The 16,451-nt window shown below is 33.9% G+C and overlaps 1 protein-coding gene across 5 annotated transcripts in view; it reads right to left on the bottom strand.

Annotated features, from left to right (window-relative positions):
* The window catches only part of MAP4K5 (mitogen-activated protein kinase kinase kinase kinase 5), a 195,416-nt gene that overhangs the window by 35,575 nt on the left and 143,390 nt on the right, over positions 1-16,451 (bottom strand). For 4 of the 5 annotated variants that reach the window (XM_056810975.1, XM_056810976.1, XM_056810977.1 and 1 more), the window contains exons 18-25: positions 14,792-14,942; positions 14,262-14,359; positions 14,077-14,118; positions 12,153-12,237; positions 10,947-11,026; positions 9,303-9,363; positions 5,506-5,620; positions 4,230-4,288 (exon numbers count right to left, since the gene is read on the bottom strand). In XM_056810975.1, coding sequence (XP_056666953.1) covers positions 4,230-4,288; positions 5,506-5,620; positions 9,303-9,363; positions 10,947-11,026; positions 12,153-12,237; positions 14,077-14,118; positions 14,262-14,359; positions 14,792-14,942 — 691 coding nt within the window. Of the gene's footprint in view, positions 1-4,229; positions 4,289-5,505; positions 5,621-5,704; positions 7,440-9,302; positions 9,364-10,946; positions 11,027-12,152; positions 12,238-14,076; positions 14,119-14,261; positions 14,360-14,791; positions 14,943-16,451 lie in introns of those variants that run through there. The other variant, XR_008915019.1, reaches the window with a different exon arrangement.

Here is a 16,451-nt window from a genome sequence, read left to right as displayed (position 1 = left end):
AAGCCCCAGGATGTGGGTCTTGGAAGTGCAGGAGAGTACCTCAATGTAGCAAAGATCATTATAGCAATGCAGTGCTCAGACCTGGAAGGCTTAGGTCCAGAAGCTTAAGGTGCTTTGTACTCTGAGATACTAAAGGGAGCTCTAAAGGTTTAATACAAGTATGTACTCTTGAAGAAGGAGGTCAACAGATGGGACCCAAGTGATTGAAGGCAAGCCCAAACAAGCCCATTCCAGAAAGCAGAGCAGGAAAATAAAAGCCCTGGCACAAAGCACCAAATTCGGGAATTAAAGATAGAGAGATGAATAAATTAAAGAAAACACTAACCAAAAATTAAGGCAAAATTTGAGATCTTCTTAAAGGAGACTACTTTTATGACAACTACAAAGAATGACAGAAAGGTCTGACTTTCATTCTTAACCCTCAACAAAAAATGATTTTTCCAAAGTTACCACTGAGTTGTGAACTGATCCAACCATTCTGGAGGGCAATTTGGAACTGTGCCCAAACGGCCATAAAACTGAGCATACCTTTTTATCCTGTAATTCTACTACTGGGTCTGTATCCCAAAGAGACAGTAAAAAAGGGGAAAGGACTTACTTGTACAAAAAATATTTATAGTAGCTCTTTGTGTGACGGCAAAGAATTGGAAATTGAGGGAATGTCCATCAATTGGGGAATGGCTAAACAAATTGTGGTATGTTTTGGGGACAGAATACTATTGTACTATGAGAAATGATAAGCATAATGATTTCAAAAAACCTGGAAAGATCTACATGAATTGAAGCAGACTGAACAAAGCAGAATCAGGAGAACATTGTACACAGCAAGTCAGTAACAGCAATATCATATGATGATAAACTGTGAAAACTGGGCTACTTAGCAATGCAATGATCTGGGACAATTCTGATGGATTTATAACAGGGAATGTTAGGCACCTCCAAACAAAGAACTTTTGGAGTGGGATGGATGTAGATCCAAGCATACTATTTTTCACATTAGTGCATTTATAGTTTTATTTGGGGTTTTGGTTTTGTATGAGTATGCTCTTACAACAATAACCAATATGGAAGTGTGTTTTGCATGATAATACATGTATGGCTCAGATCAATCAATTACCATTTCCAAGTAGGGGGAGGGAAGAGTGGAAGCTGGATAGTTTGGATCTTGAAATTTTGGAAAAGTTATATTGAAAATTATTATTACATGTAATTGGGAAAATAAAATATCTTTTAGATTAAAAAAACTTTAAACTTTCCCTCCTAATAGTCAAGTTGTAGAAGGCTTAGAAGAGGATACAAAGATTAGGAAATGGAAATCATAATCATAGATAACTTTCTCAAGAAATTTGGCTGAGAAAGAGGAGGTAGAGGAGGTATCAGGATAGTAGAATCTAATGAGGCTTTTTTTGTTAAAAGGACAGGGGACAGTTGAATAGAGGCAGCAGAGAAGGAATTGGTAGATAATAAAAGAAGATTAAAGCCATGATGGCGAACCTATGAACACATATCAGTACTGACACACATAGCCATTTTCTATGACACGCAGTCGCATGTGGGCTCAGTGCACGTCGGGGCTGCGCCGGGTAGCCTTGAGCCCACAGCTGTGGCTATGGCCATGCCTCGGTCCAGCCCAGGGGAAGGGCTGCTCTATATGCAGGTTGCCGGGGCAGGAGTGGTGGGCAGTGTGAGACAGCTGACTGGGGTCTGTAGGGCTCCTGCTGAGGCAGGGAGGAGGAGCGAAAGTGCGGAAGAAGTATGCACAAGCAGGCAAGCTGATGGGCTGCACCGGCCAGCCAGCTGGGGAGGGGCAGGGCAGTTCTGGGCTAGCAGAAGACTGGGTAGGGCTCTGGCCCACGTGCAACAGAGGAGTGCCTGGAACCCATTATCAGATACTTTTAGCACCCTGAAAAATATATCAATGGCTTTACTCACAATTTTTCCCTCTACATACCTCTGTGAGACCTTATTCTCAGCGTTAAATAATATCAAAACCAACAAAAGAAGCAGATTGACAGATGAAGTTCAATCAATTAATTAATTATTTATCTAAGGGCTCACTTGGGCTTGAAGTATACAAAATATCAACCTTCAATTGAAGAATTAGCCAATGAAATTCAGTAACAAAAAAGTCACTAATAGCACAAGTTAGTTCAAGAATTCCCCCTCCCCCTCACTTCTCTTAGTTCACAGTATCCCACACAAGTTAAAAAATATCAAGACCAACAAAAGAAACTGACTGACAGATGAGCAAAGAAGTCACTAAGCAGGTAAGTTAAATAATTAGTTTTTGGTTTATTAAATAAATAAAGTTATGTATTACAGTTATACATTTTTGTTATTTAAACTATAAATATCATGAAATTATGATTTTTTTTCTCCAAGTGACACACCACCCAAGTTATGTTCGTTTTTTGGGTGAATTTTGACACACCAAGCTCAAAGATTGCCTACTACTGGATTAAAGAATGGTAGAGGAGAATGACAAAGACAATATTCTAGAGAAGATGGGACAAAGTTGACTGGTCTTGGGAAGAAGGGCTTCTTCATCAGAGACTAAAGGAGGACCTCATAGGAGATAATATAAAGGGAATATGTGATAAAAAGAGAAGAGGGAGCTCACAGGCGAATATCCTTGATTTTCTTGGTAAAGTGTGAGGCAAACTATGAAGTGTCTAGCTCAAAGGGTTGCTATGGGAAGATTGGAGAGAGAAGATAAAGTACAGAACAAAACTGCTATGGTATGTGACACAGAGAATCAAACAGGGAGTAAAAACACTGTTTTGTGGCTATGAGCCTCTGGTTCAGATTTACTAACATAAATCTGTAGAGGATCTAGTTAGCATGGTTTTATTTCAAAAGTGTATGAGTACGTGGATTGGAACAACCTCCAGGAATTGATGCAGAGAGAAAGGAGCAGAACCAGGAGAACATTATACACAGAGACTGATACACTGTAGTACAACAGAATGTAATGTATTTCTTTACAAGCAGCAATGCTAGTAGAGCAGGACAATTTTGAGGGACTTATGAGAAAGGCTATCCATATCCAGAGAAAGAACTGTGGGAGTAGAAATACAGAAGAAAAACAACTGCTTGATCACAAGGTTCAATGGGGATATGACTAGGGATATAGACTCTAAACGATCACCGTAGTGCAAATATCAATAACATGGAAATAGATCTTGATCAACAACACATGTAAAACCCAGTGGAATTGAGTGTTGGTTATAGGAGGAGGGTGTGGAAAGAACATGATTCATGCAATTATGGAAAAATGCCCCTAAATAATTAATTAATTAAATGAACTTAGACATAGTGAATGGTAGAAGTAAACCAGGGTTAAATTTTGTCAATATATGAATAGCAAAGTATGAGAGAGGAAGGCAATAAGCATTTATCAAGCACCTGAGATATGCCAGGTACTGTGCTAAAAACAAACATAAGCATGTGAGGATAGTGCAGAATTAAACTATTTCATTAAAGGTTGAGATCTGGAAGGAAAGACAGTGTAGGTAGAGCAGGGTGGTCTGGGGGACAGAGGAACTAAAAAGTCCAAAGAATAAAAAATGGGTTTTGGAGGAATAAGGTAAAGAAAGAGATAGAGTTATAGGGGATTATGATCGACTCAAGGAATCTTATCACTTGATGGCAAGATCAAAGTGGAGGAACAGGCCATGAGTTTAGTGAAATGAGAAACTAGGAAACTTTTTAGTCAATAGCATAATATGCTGAAGTTCCTTAGCATAGATGAAGAACTGGGAGTGAAAGGACAGAGGGCAACTAAACTGAGGTAGAAAGATACAAGAATGTCCTGGAGATAATGGTCACCAGGGTTTGGTCTGGGTGATGATTTAAAATACAGGAGATCTCAAAGGAAGAGAGGATGTGGAATAATGTTGGTAGTGTAAGAGAGTCTGGCACATTGGAGAAAGGAATATTCTGATTATCCTTCAGTCAATTCATTCAGGTGAGATGAAGGAAGGGAAAGCCAAAACAAAACATACAAGATAAAGAAAGAAAGCCCTTAGAAAACACAGGAAAATACCTTTAGAATTGTAAACTTCAAATAACAATAAAGCAACAATCCTCACACTTTTTAATAAAATGATCTTTCAGACATCACCAAAAAAGAAAACAGAAAAACCTAAAAATTATATAATATTATTTGGAACACCCTTAAAGTAATATTTAAAAGCTTTTACCCTCTAGTTAAAATTTTTTATACTTACCAATGCAGCATTTATGACAGCCTTTTGTATCAGGAATCTTTGTTGTTAAGGCAAACTTCCTGAAATTATAAAAAGATCTTTTTTTTAACATATTCCAAAAGAAGAATCAAAATGGCTAAAACAATTCATAATTCCAAAAAAATATAAATGTGTTTTTCTTTCTACAACCCCTCCAACACTTTACTCCTTTTTCACATGGAAGGTGAAATCTCAGATGCTTTAATTTTAATTCTCTAGAAGTGTTTTGGAACATATTTTCAGATGGTTATTTATAATTTGCAATTCTTTCTGAATTACATTCTGAAATGTATTGAAAAATTCAGAAATGAAATTCTGAATCTACAGTTTACATATTTGTAGCAATATCAGACTTTTATATCAGACTTTTACTGGTAATACCAGATGTGAGTTTTTTCTCAGTCTACCATTCTTTTACTTCTTAACTATATTGGTTTCACTCTTGCAAAAGCTTTAAAATTTTATATAGTCCAAGTTGTGTATTTTATCTGTTATGATTGCCACTATTCCTTGCTTAGGAATTCTTTCTGTAGCCATAGTTATAAAGAATAACCTGATCTCATTCCTTCTCTTCTAATGTTTTCATGGTGTGTAATCTTTTGAATACAGGTCACATATCCATTCTAAGCTTATTTTGGGTTATATGTATGGCTATATGTTAGTCTAATTTCTGTCAAATTTCTTTTCAATTTTCTCATCAGTTGTTGTTGAAAGAAGTCCAATAATTTATACTCCTGGGTTTATCAAACACTTTCAATGCCATTCAATTGCTTCTATTTTTTGCTTATCCAGTTTGTTCCAATTACCTAATTTTTTCCCTCTTTTTTTTAAACCAGCAATAAAAAATTATGATTATTGGTTCATAATAGGTTTGAGGTCTGATATAAGTCTTCTGTGCTCCCTTCAGTTATACTTTTTCAGTAAAATAGTGTTAACTGTTTAGTTCTAGAAACTAAATGAATTTGGTATTAATCTTTGAAATTCAAGTGGCATTACATTAAATACACAAATTAATTTAGGCACTATCATTATTTTTAGTATACTAGTACATACCTATCCAGAAAAGCAAACATTTCTCTCCTTAAGAATATTTACAGTAATTTTATTTACATAAATCTTGCTTTTTTGGTGGTAGGTTTGCAGATATTTAATGCATTTTAGTAGTTATTCTGAATAGACTTCCTCTCATTTCTTCCTAGTTTGTGAATAATTTAAAAACATGATTATTTCTCAAAACAATAAAGTCCACATTTTGTACCTTGGCAAAATTCTGTCTGGAAACCTGTGAGTTTGAATATGGGCAGCTAATCCTGGTTTTTTGGCTTGTTCAAACAAGGCTATTAGATTATGGGAATAGAGCTGAAATGTTTTTCCTGCAAAAGAAAAACATGTTATTTTTGTTATAAACATTCACAGCAGATAAAAAGCAATTTTCAAGTAAAAGTGTTAATAATTACCTTCTAAAATGAAGAATCCAGAAACGTTCAAAAAGCCAAAACCAAAAAAATAGAAATTTTAAAAAGTTAACAGTATTTTAGAAAATTTCAATGAGAACCAAAATTACATTTTATAAAAAAAATTAAGCATTTCTTAGTACTACATACCTAAAGAGGATTTTGATTTTAAATTCTGACTTTGAAGAAAATTATTCATTGAAATACACAAAATACTTATAATCATTTCAACCTACTAGGGATATGACGAAGGAAAAAAAAGGGGAATGCAATAGTTTAATAAAAGCATCTTATAATGTAATTACAATGTAATATGATGTTTATCCTGTCATAGCATGAAAAAATCAATAAGATGTGTTTCCCTTGTTCACAAATATTATAATAGTTATGTTGTAGATATCAAGTTGACATTTAAATTGACGAAATGAAAAAAAGGTTAGCATCAATTGCATTCTCAATTAAAACTGTCACATTTGCAGTAATACTATAATTTTGATGCCATCAGATAGTATGAATAATAATCATCAACGACATTTGAACATAACATTGATTCATAAAAATTAATACTTAAAATAGGTATTTCCATGTCAAATTTTTTTTCAGGTAAGTTCAATGAAATCTGGCCAAGGACATCAAAATCATGCTGGAATAGAATGAGATAAATAGCATCCCTGCCATATCATCTGTTCTTGGGGGTCATACCAAGGATACTTTCAATAAACCTACAGAAAATGAGCTAACTTACATTCCAATACTTTCATTTAATTACAAAAAAAGAGTTCTTATATTCACTTGCATAATAATCTATACAACATTAAACTTAAAAGAGGCTAGCAACTTATTCCAGGGACTGTTTTTATCTGAATCCCATCCAAAAAGGTAAGAAGAATGAGATAATAACCTATGATCAATATATATATACTATGTAAGTAAATGGTGAGAAATATTACAGTAGGCATGACTTAAGGATAGAATTATATGTTTACGTGTATATATATGATAATCTTGCTATCTTTCAAAGGGTGACAGATAATAAATTTACGTGCTATAATTAAACTTTAAAATACCTTGCAGAATTCAGTAACTGGACTGCAACCATTATCACAAATAGAAATGTTGCCCACCATTGCCTAGATAGAACAATGTTCTATAAAAACTTAAGCACAGCTTCTAAAACAGATGTCATATCAATTTACTTAAACTTAAAGCAGTTTGGAATTCAACATCTAGAGACTGAGCAGAAATCAAAATCATTTGAGACCAGGAGATTCTTTATCATCCTTTTTGTTCTGTTTTCTACTGGAGTTAGAGTTATATCTCCAACTTATATAGAATGAATGAATACCTCTCCAAATACAGAGGACTACAAGAGGAAGTCAAGATTAAATGGGGAGAGGATGGCATCTATATCATCTCCATGGTCCTATTAGATTCTAGAGTTGTGCCCTACATGTTCTTACCTTAATTACTTTAAAGGTGGCTTCCATTCCCAGTTTCCTTAAAACTATCAAAAAAGTAGAATTTGCTGCCATGTGAAGTAATGGGTTCCTCATCATTAGAGCTCTTTGAGCAAAGGGTAGATAGCTATTTCTCAGGCATGCTTGCAGAAGGGATTCTAGAGGACTTCTGAGGTGCTTTTCAACTCTTGCAATTTTATGAAATCTAATGGTCTCTTTTAGTCTTTGCCTTCCTTGACCTATACTTTTGTAGCATTTAACATTCTTCTCAGTTGGCTCTTCTAAAAAACACATTATCCAGGTTCTTAACGTCACTCTGATTATTTTGTTATTGGCATGTTTCTCTTAAATTAATTTAAATTAAATTAAATCCATAAATATTTCTGAAAGTTATCCTTCATGTGCTCCTCCTTCTTGGAAATTTTATCTGCTTTGGTGACTAACCCTCTACACTCAAGGCTCCTAAATCTACATATGAAACCTTGCCTTCTATCTTAGCTCCACACCCATATTTATAACTACAGGTATCCTTTCCACATTGCAGGAATTGTGCACATGAAATTTTTTGGCCCTCCCTTTTTTTCTTTTTCTTTTATGGGATATTTACAGTACTTTATTATAAAGTTTGGGTTAAGTATTTGGTTGGTCATAGGCTATCTGTAGGCCAATATTAATATTTCTAGCCTTTGTATGTTGTCTCTAACTTTTGTGTTTTCACAAACTTTATTTTAACTTTAAAAAAGAAACTGTCTACATTTATGGTATTAAGATAAAATAAGCTGATATTATACAATACTATACATATATTTTATGCATTTCTGAGTTACTAAACTTTTTCTGTGTCATCTGCTGGCCTTCAGGTATTGTCTGCATTTTCTGCAAAACTTCCCCCAAATTCCCATTTAATTTCTCATGCCAACCTGAAATGCAATGTACTGCAAATCATGATGAGGAAAGTCATAATACAGAAGGGATACTTGTACTAATACATTTTAACCAATATATCTCTCTTGCATTTCAAACACGAAATGTCCAAAATAGATTTTAATTTTCTTCCCAAATGGACTCTTTCTGATTTTCCCTATTTCTATCAATGGCACCACCATAATTCATCAAGTCACCCATGCTTAAAATCTTAACATTATCTTTAATTCTTCTGATTCCCTTATTTTCCATTACAAATCTTATGTCTGTGTGTCCTAATTATTATCTAGGATTATGGACTTAAGAGCTACACCAGTTCTTTAAGTTATCTAGCTCAATCCTATGATTTTATAGATGAGGAATTAGCAATACCTCTAGAATTCATATCCTCTTCTCTGGTCCTGCTATCACTTTACTATGGGCTCTAAGGCCTTACAACCCCCTAATTTATCTCTGCCTTTAGTTTCTCTCCTCTACTGAACTCATTGTTCATATCATTATCAGATTAATTTTTGAAATATAAAGATTTGGGGGTAGTTGGGTGGTTCAGTGGATTGAAACCAGGCCTAGAGATGGGAGGTCCCAGGTTCAAATATGGCCTCAGATACTTCTTAGCTATGTGTCTCTGGGCAAGTCACACACACACAGTATGTTTGTGCATTTTAGAAACTATATAAAATGCAAATACTTCCCTCCTGGGCAATACTTATGGACTCAATTTAAGTTCCCACATATAGAATAATAATATAACTATAGTTTTGAAAAATTCATTGTAATTCAGACTTTTCATTAATGTAAACTGACCTTCCCACTGATTAAGTAGGAATTAATGGTTGTACTATGTTGATATTTACACTTGGTAGTATAAATAGATAAAAAAGTAAACACTCAATAGAAAGCTAGAAGCAGTATAAACCATAGATAGGGGCTCTGAAGTAATCACCTTATTAGATTTGTTTACTAAGGAGAACCTAGAGATAGTAATGAGGAAAGGTAACACTTGTTTTTGGATGCCACATAAGAAATTGATTTAAATTACTGAGTAGGAAAAAGGATAAAAGTTCTAAAATCCTATCATTTTTAATCAGCAGAGGAAATCTTCATATTAAAGTTATTTTATTGTTATATATCCAAAATGGCATTTTGTTTTAAATATTATATATAAAATTAGTTGAAAAGGTACCATGCTTACTTTTTACTATTAACTATAGTATACATACCTGACAATGACATTAATGTATTATTAATAACGTACAGCCAGGTACACTTCCGTGGAAATAACTAGAAAAAAAATCATTATTTAAAAATAATATAAACTTGTCCCATCCCCATTCTGCACATCTTAAAAATATGGCTAACATCTTTCCTTCTTGCTATGTATCTTTTTAAAAAACCTTTGTTTAAAATATATTTTAGAAAGAAATTTCCAGACCAACTATTTTCTGTCTTGTTATTAGATTAGTAGATCAGGGTAATGCCATGGCATCCCAAGATTACAGAAAGGCATTTGACAAAAAATTTTACAGCATACTTGTGGAGAAGAAGAGATCTAGACTAGAGGATAGATAAAGGAGATTTGAAACCGATTAATTGGGCCCAATGAATCTTGATTAATGAACTGACATCAACCTGGGAAGAAAAAGCTAGCAGATATAGCTACTGAGCCACTATGTTGTATCATAAAAATGGAATTTGAAAGCTCTCAAGCTATAAAAATGCATCAAATAAAAACTCCTAGCTTCCATAGCTTTCATGAGTACTCATTAAAATTTCACCTAAGAAGCTTTTCCTAGTCAGTTCCACTGCTAGTGCTTTCCCTCTGCTCTAATGTTTCATTTTATACAGTCCATATCTTGTATCTACAATTTCTTGTAGGTTTTCTCTTAGAATATGAGCTTCTTAAAGGAAGGAGTTGGGTTGGGGTTTTTTTTTGGCATAGTGTTTCATGGTAAAATGCTGCTTGATTGAATTAAGAGTCTGAAATTGTCACCAAAAAAGATAATGTGGTTTTAGGATGTATTAATATTCATCACTATTCTGATTTTTAATTCTGCATAGAGTGCCCCGGGTTCAAGGTACAAGCTCTAGCCTCTGCAGCACAAGCTCTGGCAGTCTCTATTACACTGAAAATATTGCTAGCTGGGCTTGCAGTGGACTGTCTTAGACTAGTATAAGTACAGAGAGGCTCACCACCACCAGGCTGGCCATGGTGATGAACTATGTGGCCACAATATCCTATGAAACGAAGAAAGATACAAAATGTACTCACTTCTGGGTAACTTTTTGCTCTGCAGCTACATTATCTGAGCGTAAAAGGGGCAAAAGATGTTAAGAATCTTGTCATTTTTGGACTATAGCTTTTTACTTAGCTTTTGGGATTCTGCTTGTGAGATCCTTACTCAATGACCATCATTTGGAACTTTATATTCTTACTCTAAAATAAGAGTCAGAAGAAAGGAAGAAGCAGCTACACAGAGAGATGGTCCACGTTCTCTTCTTGCAGAGGTGACACAATTATTTTTATTGTTTAGCCAAAGGTAAAAACACAGCATTTCAAGAGACATTGGGCATCTTGTGTTGTAGTGCCTGTGAGGAGCACGTACAAAAAAGACCATCATGAAAATCCTATTTTAATACCAATATATTACAATGATTGAGAAATTCCTCATTGTTAGCTTTCTACACCAATGAAATTACAGGTCTAGTCTCAACAAAAAAACCCTATATTTTATGCTGAATAATAAAAAGCGAAGATCTATCTTTATAAGAAATGTATTTTAAGAAAATTAAGTGTAGGGCTTAAATAAAATACAATGTCGATTCCAGTTAACATAAGGAAGGCTTACTTAAAAATTATTAATTACCTGTTCCATTGTTGCCTCATGTAGTTCATTTAGATTCAACGTGTAAATCCCATCTTCAGTTCCAAAAATAATGTATTGATCTAAAATAAATGGAAGAGATGATAGTTTTTATAAATGGATTCCATCTAATTAGTACTGTGAAATTGCTATTTATAGAAAATGAAATATTTTAGTTAGTTGTTATACTCCAATTATAGATTATATAACAAAAGATCATCTAAAAATTATTTTAACTTAAAGATTTTATACCTTCCCACTTCTCTCAATACTAATTGTAACTGCCTTATTTCTCTAAATAAAGCTACAACATTAAATTGATCTATTTAACAAGGGAAGAATTAATATTAAAAAGCTTTTATCTGTTCTGCCACTAATTAGATATAGATTTAAGATTTAGAGATTTCTTAAAATAGGAATAAAAACCTCTTAGACAAGATTTAATCTTATGATTGATACTTTTATATATCCTCTTATTTATCAACCCAGTATATCATCCTAAAAATCCATCTTTTATAATTTAAAAAAATTTTAATGTCATTATATTTTTCATTTTGTGTAACTTTCATTTCCAAATATGTCTCTCTGTTTTTCTTTCTTAGTGAATCCTGTGCAACAAAGAATTATTAAAAAGAAGTTCAGTAAAGCTAACCAACACAGTAACTGAGTCTAAGAGTTTAGGAACATTCATAATTTCCCACCTTTGCAAAGAAAGAAGAAAGATGTACTTGTTCAGTTTTTCTCTTGGGGCTCAGTTTAGTTATTATAATGTGTGTATATATTATGTGTATATAGAGTGAGTCATTTTTCATTGAAAGTGTTGTAAGAATTATGTGATGGTTTCTTGAATCTGCCTACTTCACTCTGCACTAGTTCACAAAAGTCTTCCCATGCTTCTCTTAATTTTTCATAATTCATTGCTTCTTACAGAAAGTAATAGTCCATTATATTCATGTACACAATTTGTTCTGACATTCTAAAACCAATGAGCATCCACTTTGTCTCTAGTTAGCTCCTCCCACTAAGTGATACTATGAATATATTAGTATATGAGAGACCTTTTTTCTGTCTCCGAAATTAGATCATATTTTTAGGTGATTGGGGAAACTGGGAAAAATCAAATCATTGGATTCTTACCTGCAATCTACCCTTATTCTATTGCGCTTATCTTTTGCTTTGAATTTACAATAAAAAATCCTGAAATTTTACCTTTTGTATCAGGATGTATCCAGGATGTTGCACAATTTATTTTCAAAGGACAACCATCAAAAACCTTTGAAAAGCATGCCCCCATCTTTAAAAAATAAAAGGATTATTTACTTCAATATAATTATCTCATATATTTTTAGAACATACCCTATAATCTGGGATCTTCAATCAAAGGAGCCTCTTCCCCCCACCATGTTCTTCCTTTCGGGCATCAAAATCACACTTAACTCTGAATGTGACACATACTAAATTATTGTTTTCCCTAATTTTGATGGCTTCTTAATTTAACTTCAATGTTGAAAACATAAACTCTTTTACTATAGATTATATTTATACATATAAATAGTTCATATACAAAAATGGGGCAGCAAGATGGGCTTAAAGTCAAAACAAGCCCCAGACACTTTAAAAGCTGTGTGACTTTGAGCAAGTCATTTAATTCTAGTTTGTCTAGGAAGCATCTTCACTAGGACTAGATTCAAGAAGACCTAAGTTCAAATCTAGCCTCAGACACCAGCTGTGTGACCAAGGGCAAGTCACTTAACTTGTTTGCTTCAATCCACTGGAGAAAGAAATAGCAAACCACTCTAGTATTCTTGTTGAGAAAATACCTTGGATAGTATGGTCCACAAGGTCAAGAAAGTCAGATGTGACTGAACAACAAAAATATTTATACAGAGATTATATTTGCTGTGAAATCCCTTATAAAGTTGAAATCAGATGATGGGATTAACAGCTTTGTTTTATATCAGGCTTTTAGTAAAAATAAAAAATCTCCCTGATAATTTACAAAAGTACTGTTCACATAAATAGGTAGATTGCATCACACCAATTCTTTGTGCACTAGAAACTGAGTTTCTCCTTAAGACACTGGTAGCCAAAACTGCTATTGGAAAGGTAAAAAATATCAGGTAGTTGCATCTCACTAATGGCCAGATATCTGATGAGTTTATGATTGATACAAAAAAAATTCAAAATTTCTATCTTACCACATACTGGAGACCATTTTCCCATAGACACAATGGTGGTCAGGTGGCCAAACTAAATGACAAAGTCCATTTAACCCAAAATGAAATTGAATAATATTGGTTTTGCCTTAAGTCTTTTGTGATTAAAGAGGTAATATTCAAACTTCCATAATTTCTATAAAAATGTATTTTAAGTTCTGAAATAATAATTAAAGACAGAACTTTTGGAAAGCAACATTTACAACTTGGGATTCCTTAAGAGTTATTTTTTGGGGGGCTGCTGGGAAGCTCAGTGGATTGAGAGCCAGGCCTAGAGACAGGAGGTCCTAGGTTCAAATCTGGCCTTAGACACTTCCTGGCTGTGTGACCCTGGGCAAGTCACTTGACCCCCACTGCCTAGCCCTTACCGCTCTTCTGCCTTAGAGCCAATACACAGTATTGACTCCAAGACAGAAAGTAAGGGTTTTTGATAAAAATAAAATAAAATAAAAAATTAAATTAAAAAAAAAAGTTATTTTTTGAAGGATATGTTATGATTTATGGATTATAATAAGTAATGATTAATAGTAGTTGGCATTTATATAGCATGTTAGGGTTTGCAAGGTACTTTATGACTATTTCATTTAATCCTCATAACTCAAGTAGGTGCTACTTATTATCCCCATTTTGCAAATGAGGAAACTGAAATAAACAGAGGTTAAATGACTCATCTAGTATCACAATGTTAATTGTGTCAGAAGGCAGGATATGAACTCAGATCTTCCTGACTCCAAGTGCTGAACTCTATTCACATATACATAATTATTAAATCCATATAACACTGCACTATAAGAGCACTCTATTATACTACGTCACATTATACAATAACTTTCTTCCAATTGGATAACTCAATATGATTGAACAGATAATTGTTGCTAAACAAATATACAATAATTTCATACTAAAATACTTCTTACCAATACTTTTGGAGTTGGTGGAAGACCATTGATGGCTGGTTTCTGTAAGGAAAAAATGTTTTAAATATTCTTATATTGTATGGGCATATATAATCAGATATGCCTAATTAAAAACATTAAATATTACATTTACATAGCAAATGATATTACTTTGCTCTAGATCATCAATGATATGGAATACCTACAGGGAAGTCTCGCTTGTCCTTTTTTCGTGGCAATTGTGGTGCCTGTCCTGATCCTCCTGCATTTTCACTAATCAGTTTCAAAACACCATCACCATTTCCTAAAAAAGAATCATTAATGTAAAGGAAAATGACCATATAAACAAAACCATATTGTACATATTTATTCTTCTTTTTCTATAATGGATAATCCTTGATTTAATGATGTTCTTTATCAGATCAGGAATCTCAATTCTGGTGCCTTCTTCTAACATCTGCCAAAACTGCATTATCACTTTAATAGTAGGCTTAATATATACATATGGGGGACTGGCCTCCCCATTTCTTTTCAATAAATGTCTCCCATCAGATGTCCAGTAATTATTTAAATTATTCTCAAAGTGTTTCTGTTAATACTTTGAATGGAAAATGGTTTCCAAAAAACTGATCTTAAATAGAAAAGAAATAGCTGTTTTTTCCAACTTTTCCATCTTTATCCACATCCCTGTATTTGGTTCTGAACAATTCAGGTCTGCTGGCTCTGTTAATCATACCAAGAGAATTCTCGACACCAGGAATACAACTTGCAATACTTTGTCTTCTGTGAACTTGCGGAGCTCTGTTCTCTGAATTAGGACAACATTTTATGGTTGATGATTTTTCTTCATCTGGGAAACTGTCCTCAGAATAATAATTTATCTTTGGCTAAAACAAGAGAAAAAAGTGCTACTTAAATATATTTGTATTAAAATGATTTTGTTGTATGACTCTTTCTTCCTTTTTATTCTCTCACCTGGTGATTTCATCAGCTCCTGGGGGTTTAATTATCCTCTCTAAACAGATGACTCCCAGATTTATACATATCTATCCCCAAGCTTTTCCCCTAAGCTTCCATCCAGAGTAACCAAGTGCCTTTTGCATATTTCAAACTGGATGACTTAGAGACATTTTAAATTTACTATGTTTAAAATTAAATTCACAATCTTTCCTTCCCTGTAAACTTTTCCTTCTTCCAAAATCGCCTATTTCTGTCAAAGACTGTTTCCTTTCCAGTCTTTCAGATACATAAACTTGGCATTATCCTTTACTGCATAATCCTACCCCCCCCCCCCAGCAGATAATCAGTCACAAACTCTTTTTTTTTTTTTGGTCAATTTCAAACATTATTCCTTGGTTACAAAAATCATATACTATTCCTCCCTCCCCTCCCCCCTCCCCTTCCCATTGCCGATGCGCAATTCCACTGGGTATTACATGTATCCTTGAACAGAATCTATTTTCATGCTGTTGATGTTTGCACTAGGATGTTCCTTTAGTGTCTATATCCCCAATCATATCCCCCTCGACCCATGTAATCAAGCAGCTGTTTTTCTTTGGTGTTTCTACTCCCAGTTTTTCTTCCGAATGAGTCATGAACTCTTGCCATTTTTATTTTTATATCTTTCATGTATTATCCCACCTCTACTCAGAAAATGACCACCTTAGTTCAGTTGTCATAACCTCTTGTTTAGATTACTGAAGAAGCTTCCTAACCGGTCTCCCTGGCTCAAGCCTCTTACCACTGCTGTCCATCCTGCACAATGCTGCTTAAATTTTCTTTACACACATATTTGACAATTTGATCCCCCTATTCAAATTCAGTTTTGGTGATAAAATAAGAATCCCTCTGCTTAGCCTGTAAAGTCCTAAACAATATAACCTCAACTATCTTTCCCATCTCATTCAGCCAAATTGGCCTTCTGTTCCTCACTCATAAAGCTCCACTTGCTCTCTCCATGCCTTTCTCCTAGCTATCTCCCCGTATGCTTAAAATATATGCTACCCTTTCCTTGCCCCAGTGTCCCATTCTTTCATTAAAAGCCTTTCCTGATCCTCCCAATGTTAATACCCTCACCCTAAAACTATGTTCTATTTTACTACTTTGTATACATGTGTTATTTATTCATTTGGTACTTGTGCTGTATATATTTTATGTCTCCCCATTAGAATATCAGCCGTTTTGTAAGAAGAGATTGTTTGTTCTTATATCTCTGGCACCTAGCACAAAGTAGATGTTTAATAAATACTTGTTTATTGTTTGATAAAAATGCAATCAGCTGACTATTTATACTGAAATACTCTAGGGGAAAGAGTCATAAAAACTTTTCTATTAGCAGAGTTCACTAAGGAATCAATTAATCAACAAACATTTATTAAGTCCCTACTATGTGCAGG

Source organism: Monodelphis domestica, chromosome 1 (genome assembly GCF_027887165.1).
Source record: "Monodelphis domestica isolate mMonDom1 chromosome 1, mMonDom1.pri, whole genome shotgun sequence".
Taxonomy (NCBI): Eukaryota; Metazoa; Chordata; class Mammalia; order Didelphimorphia; family Didelphidae; genus Monodelphis; species Monodelphis domestica.
Note: the sequence above shows the minus strand (reverse complement) of the source record. Positions and strands in the feature narration are given on the sequence as shown.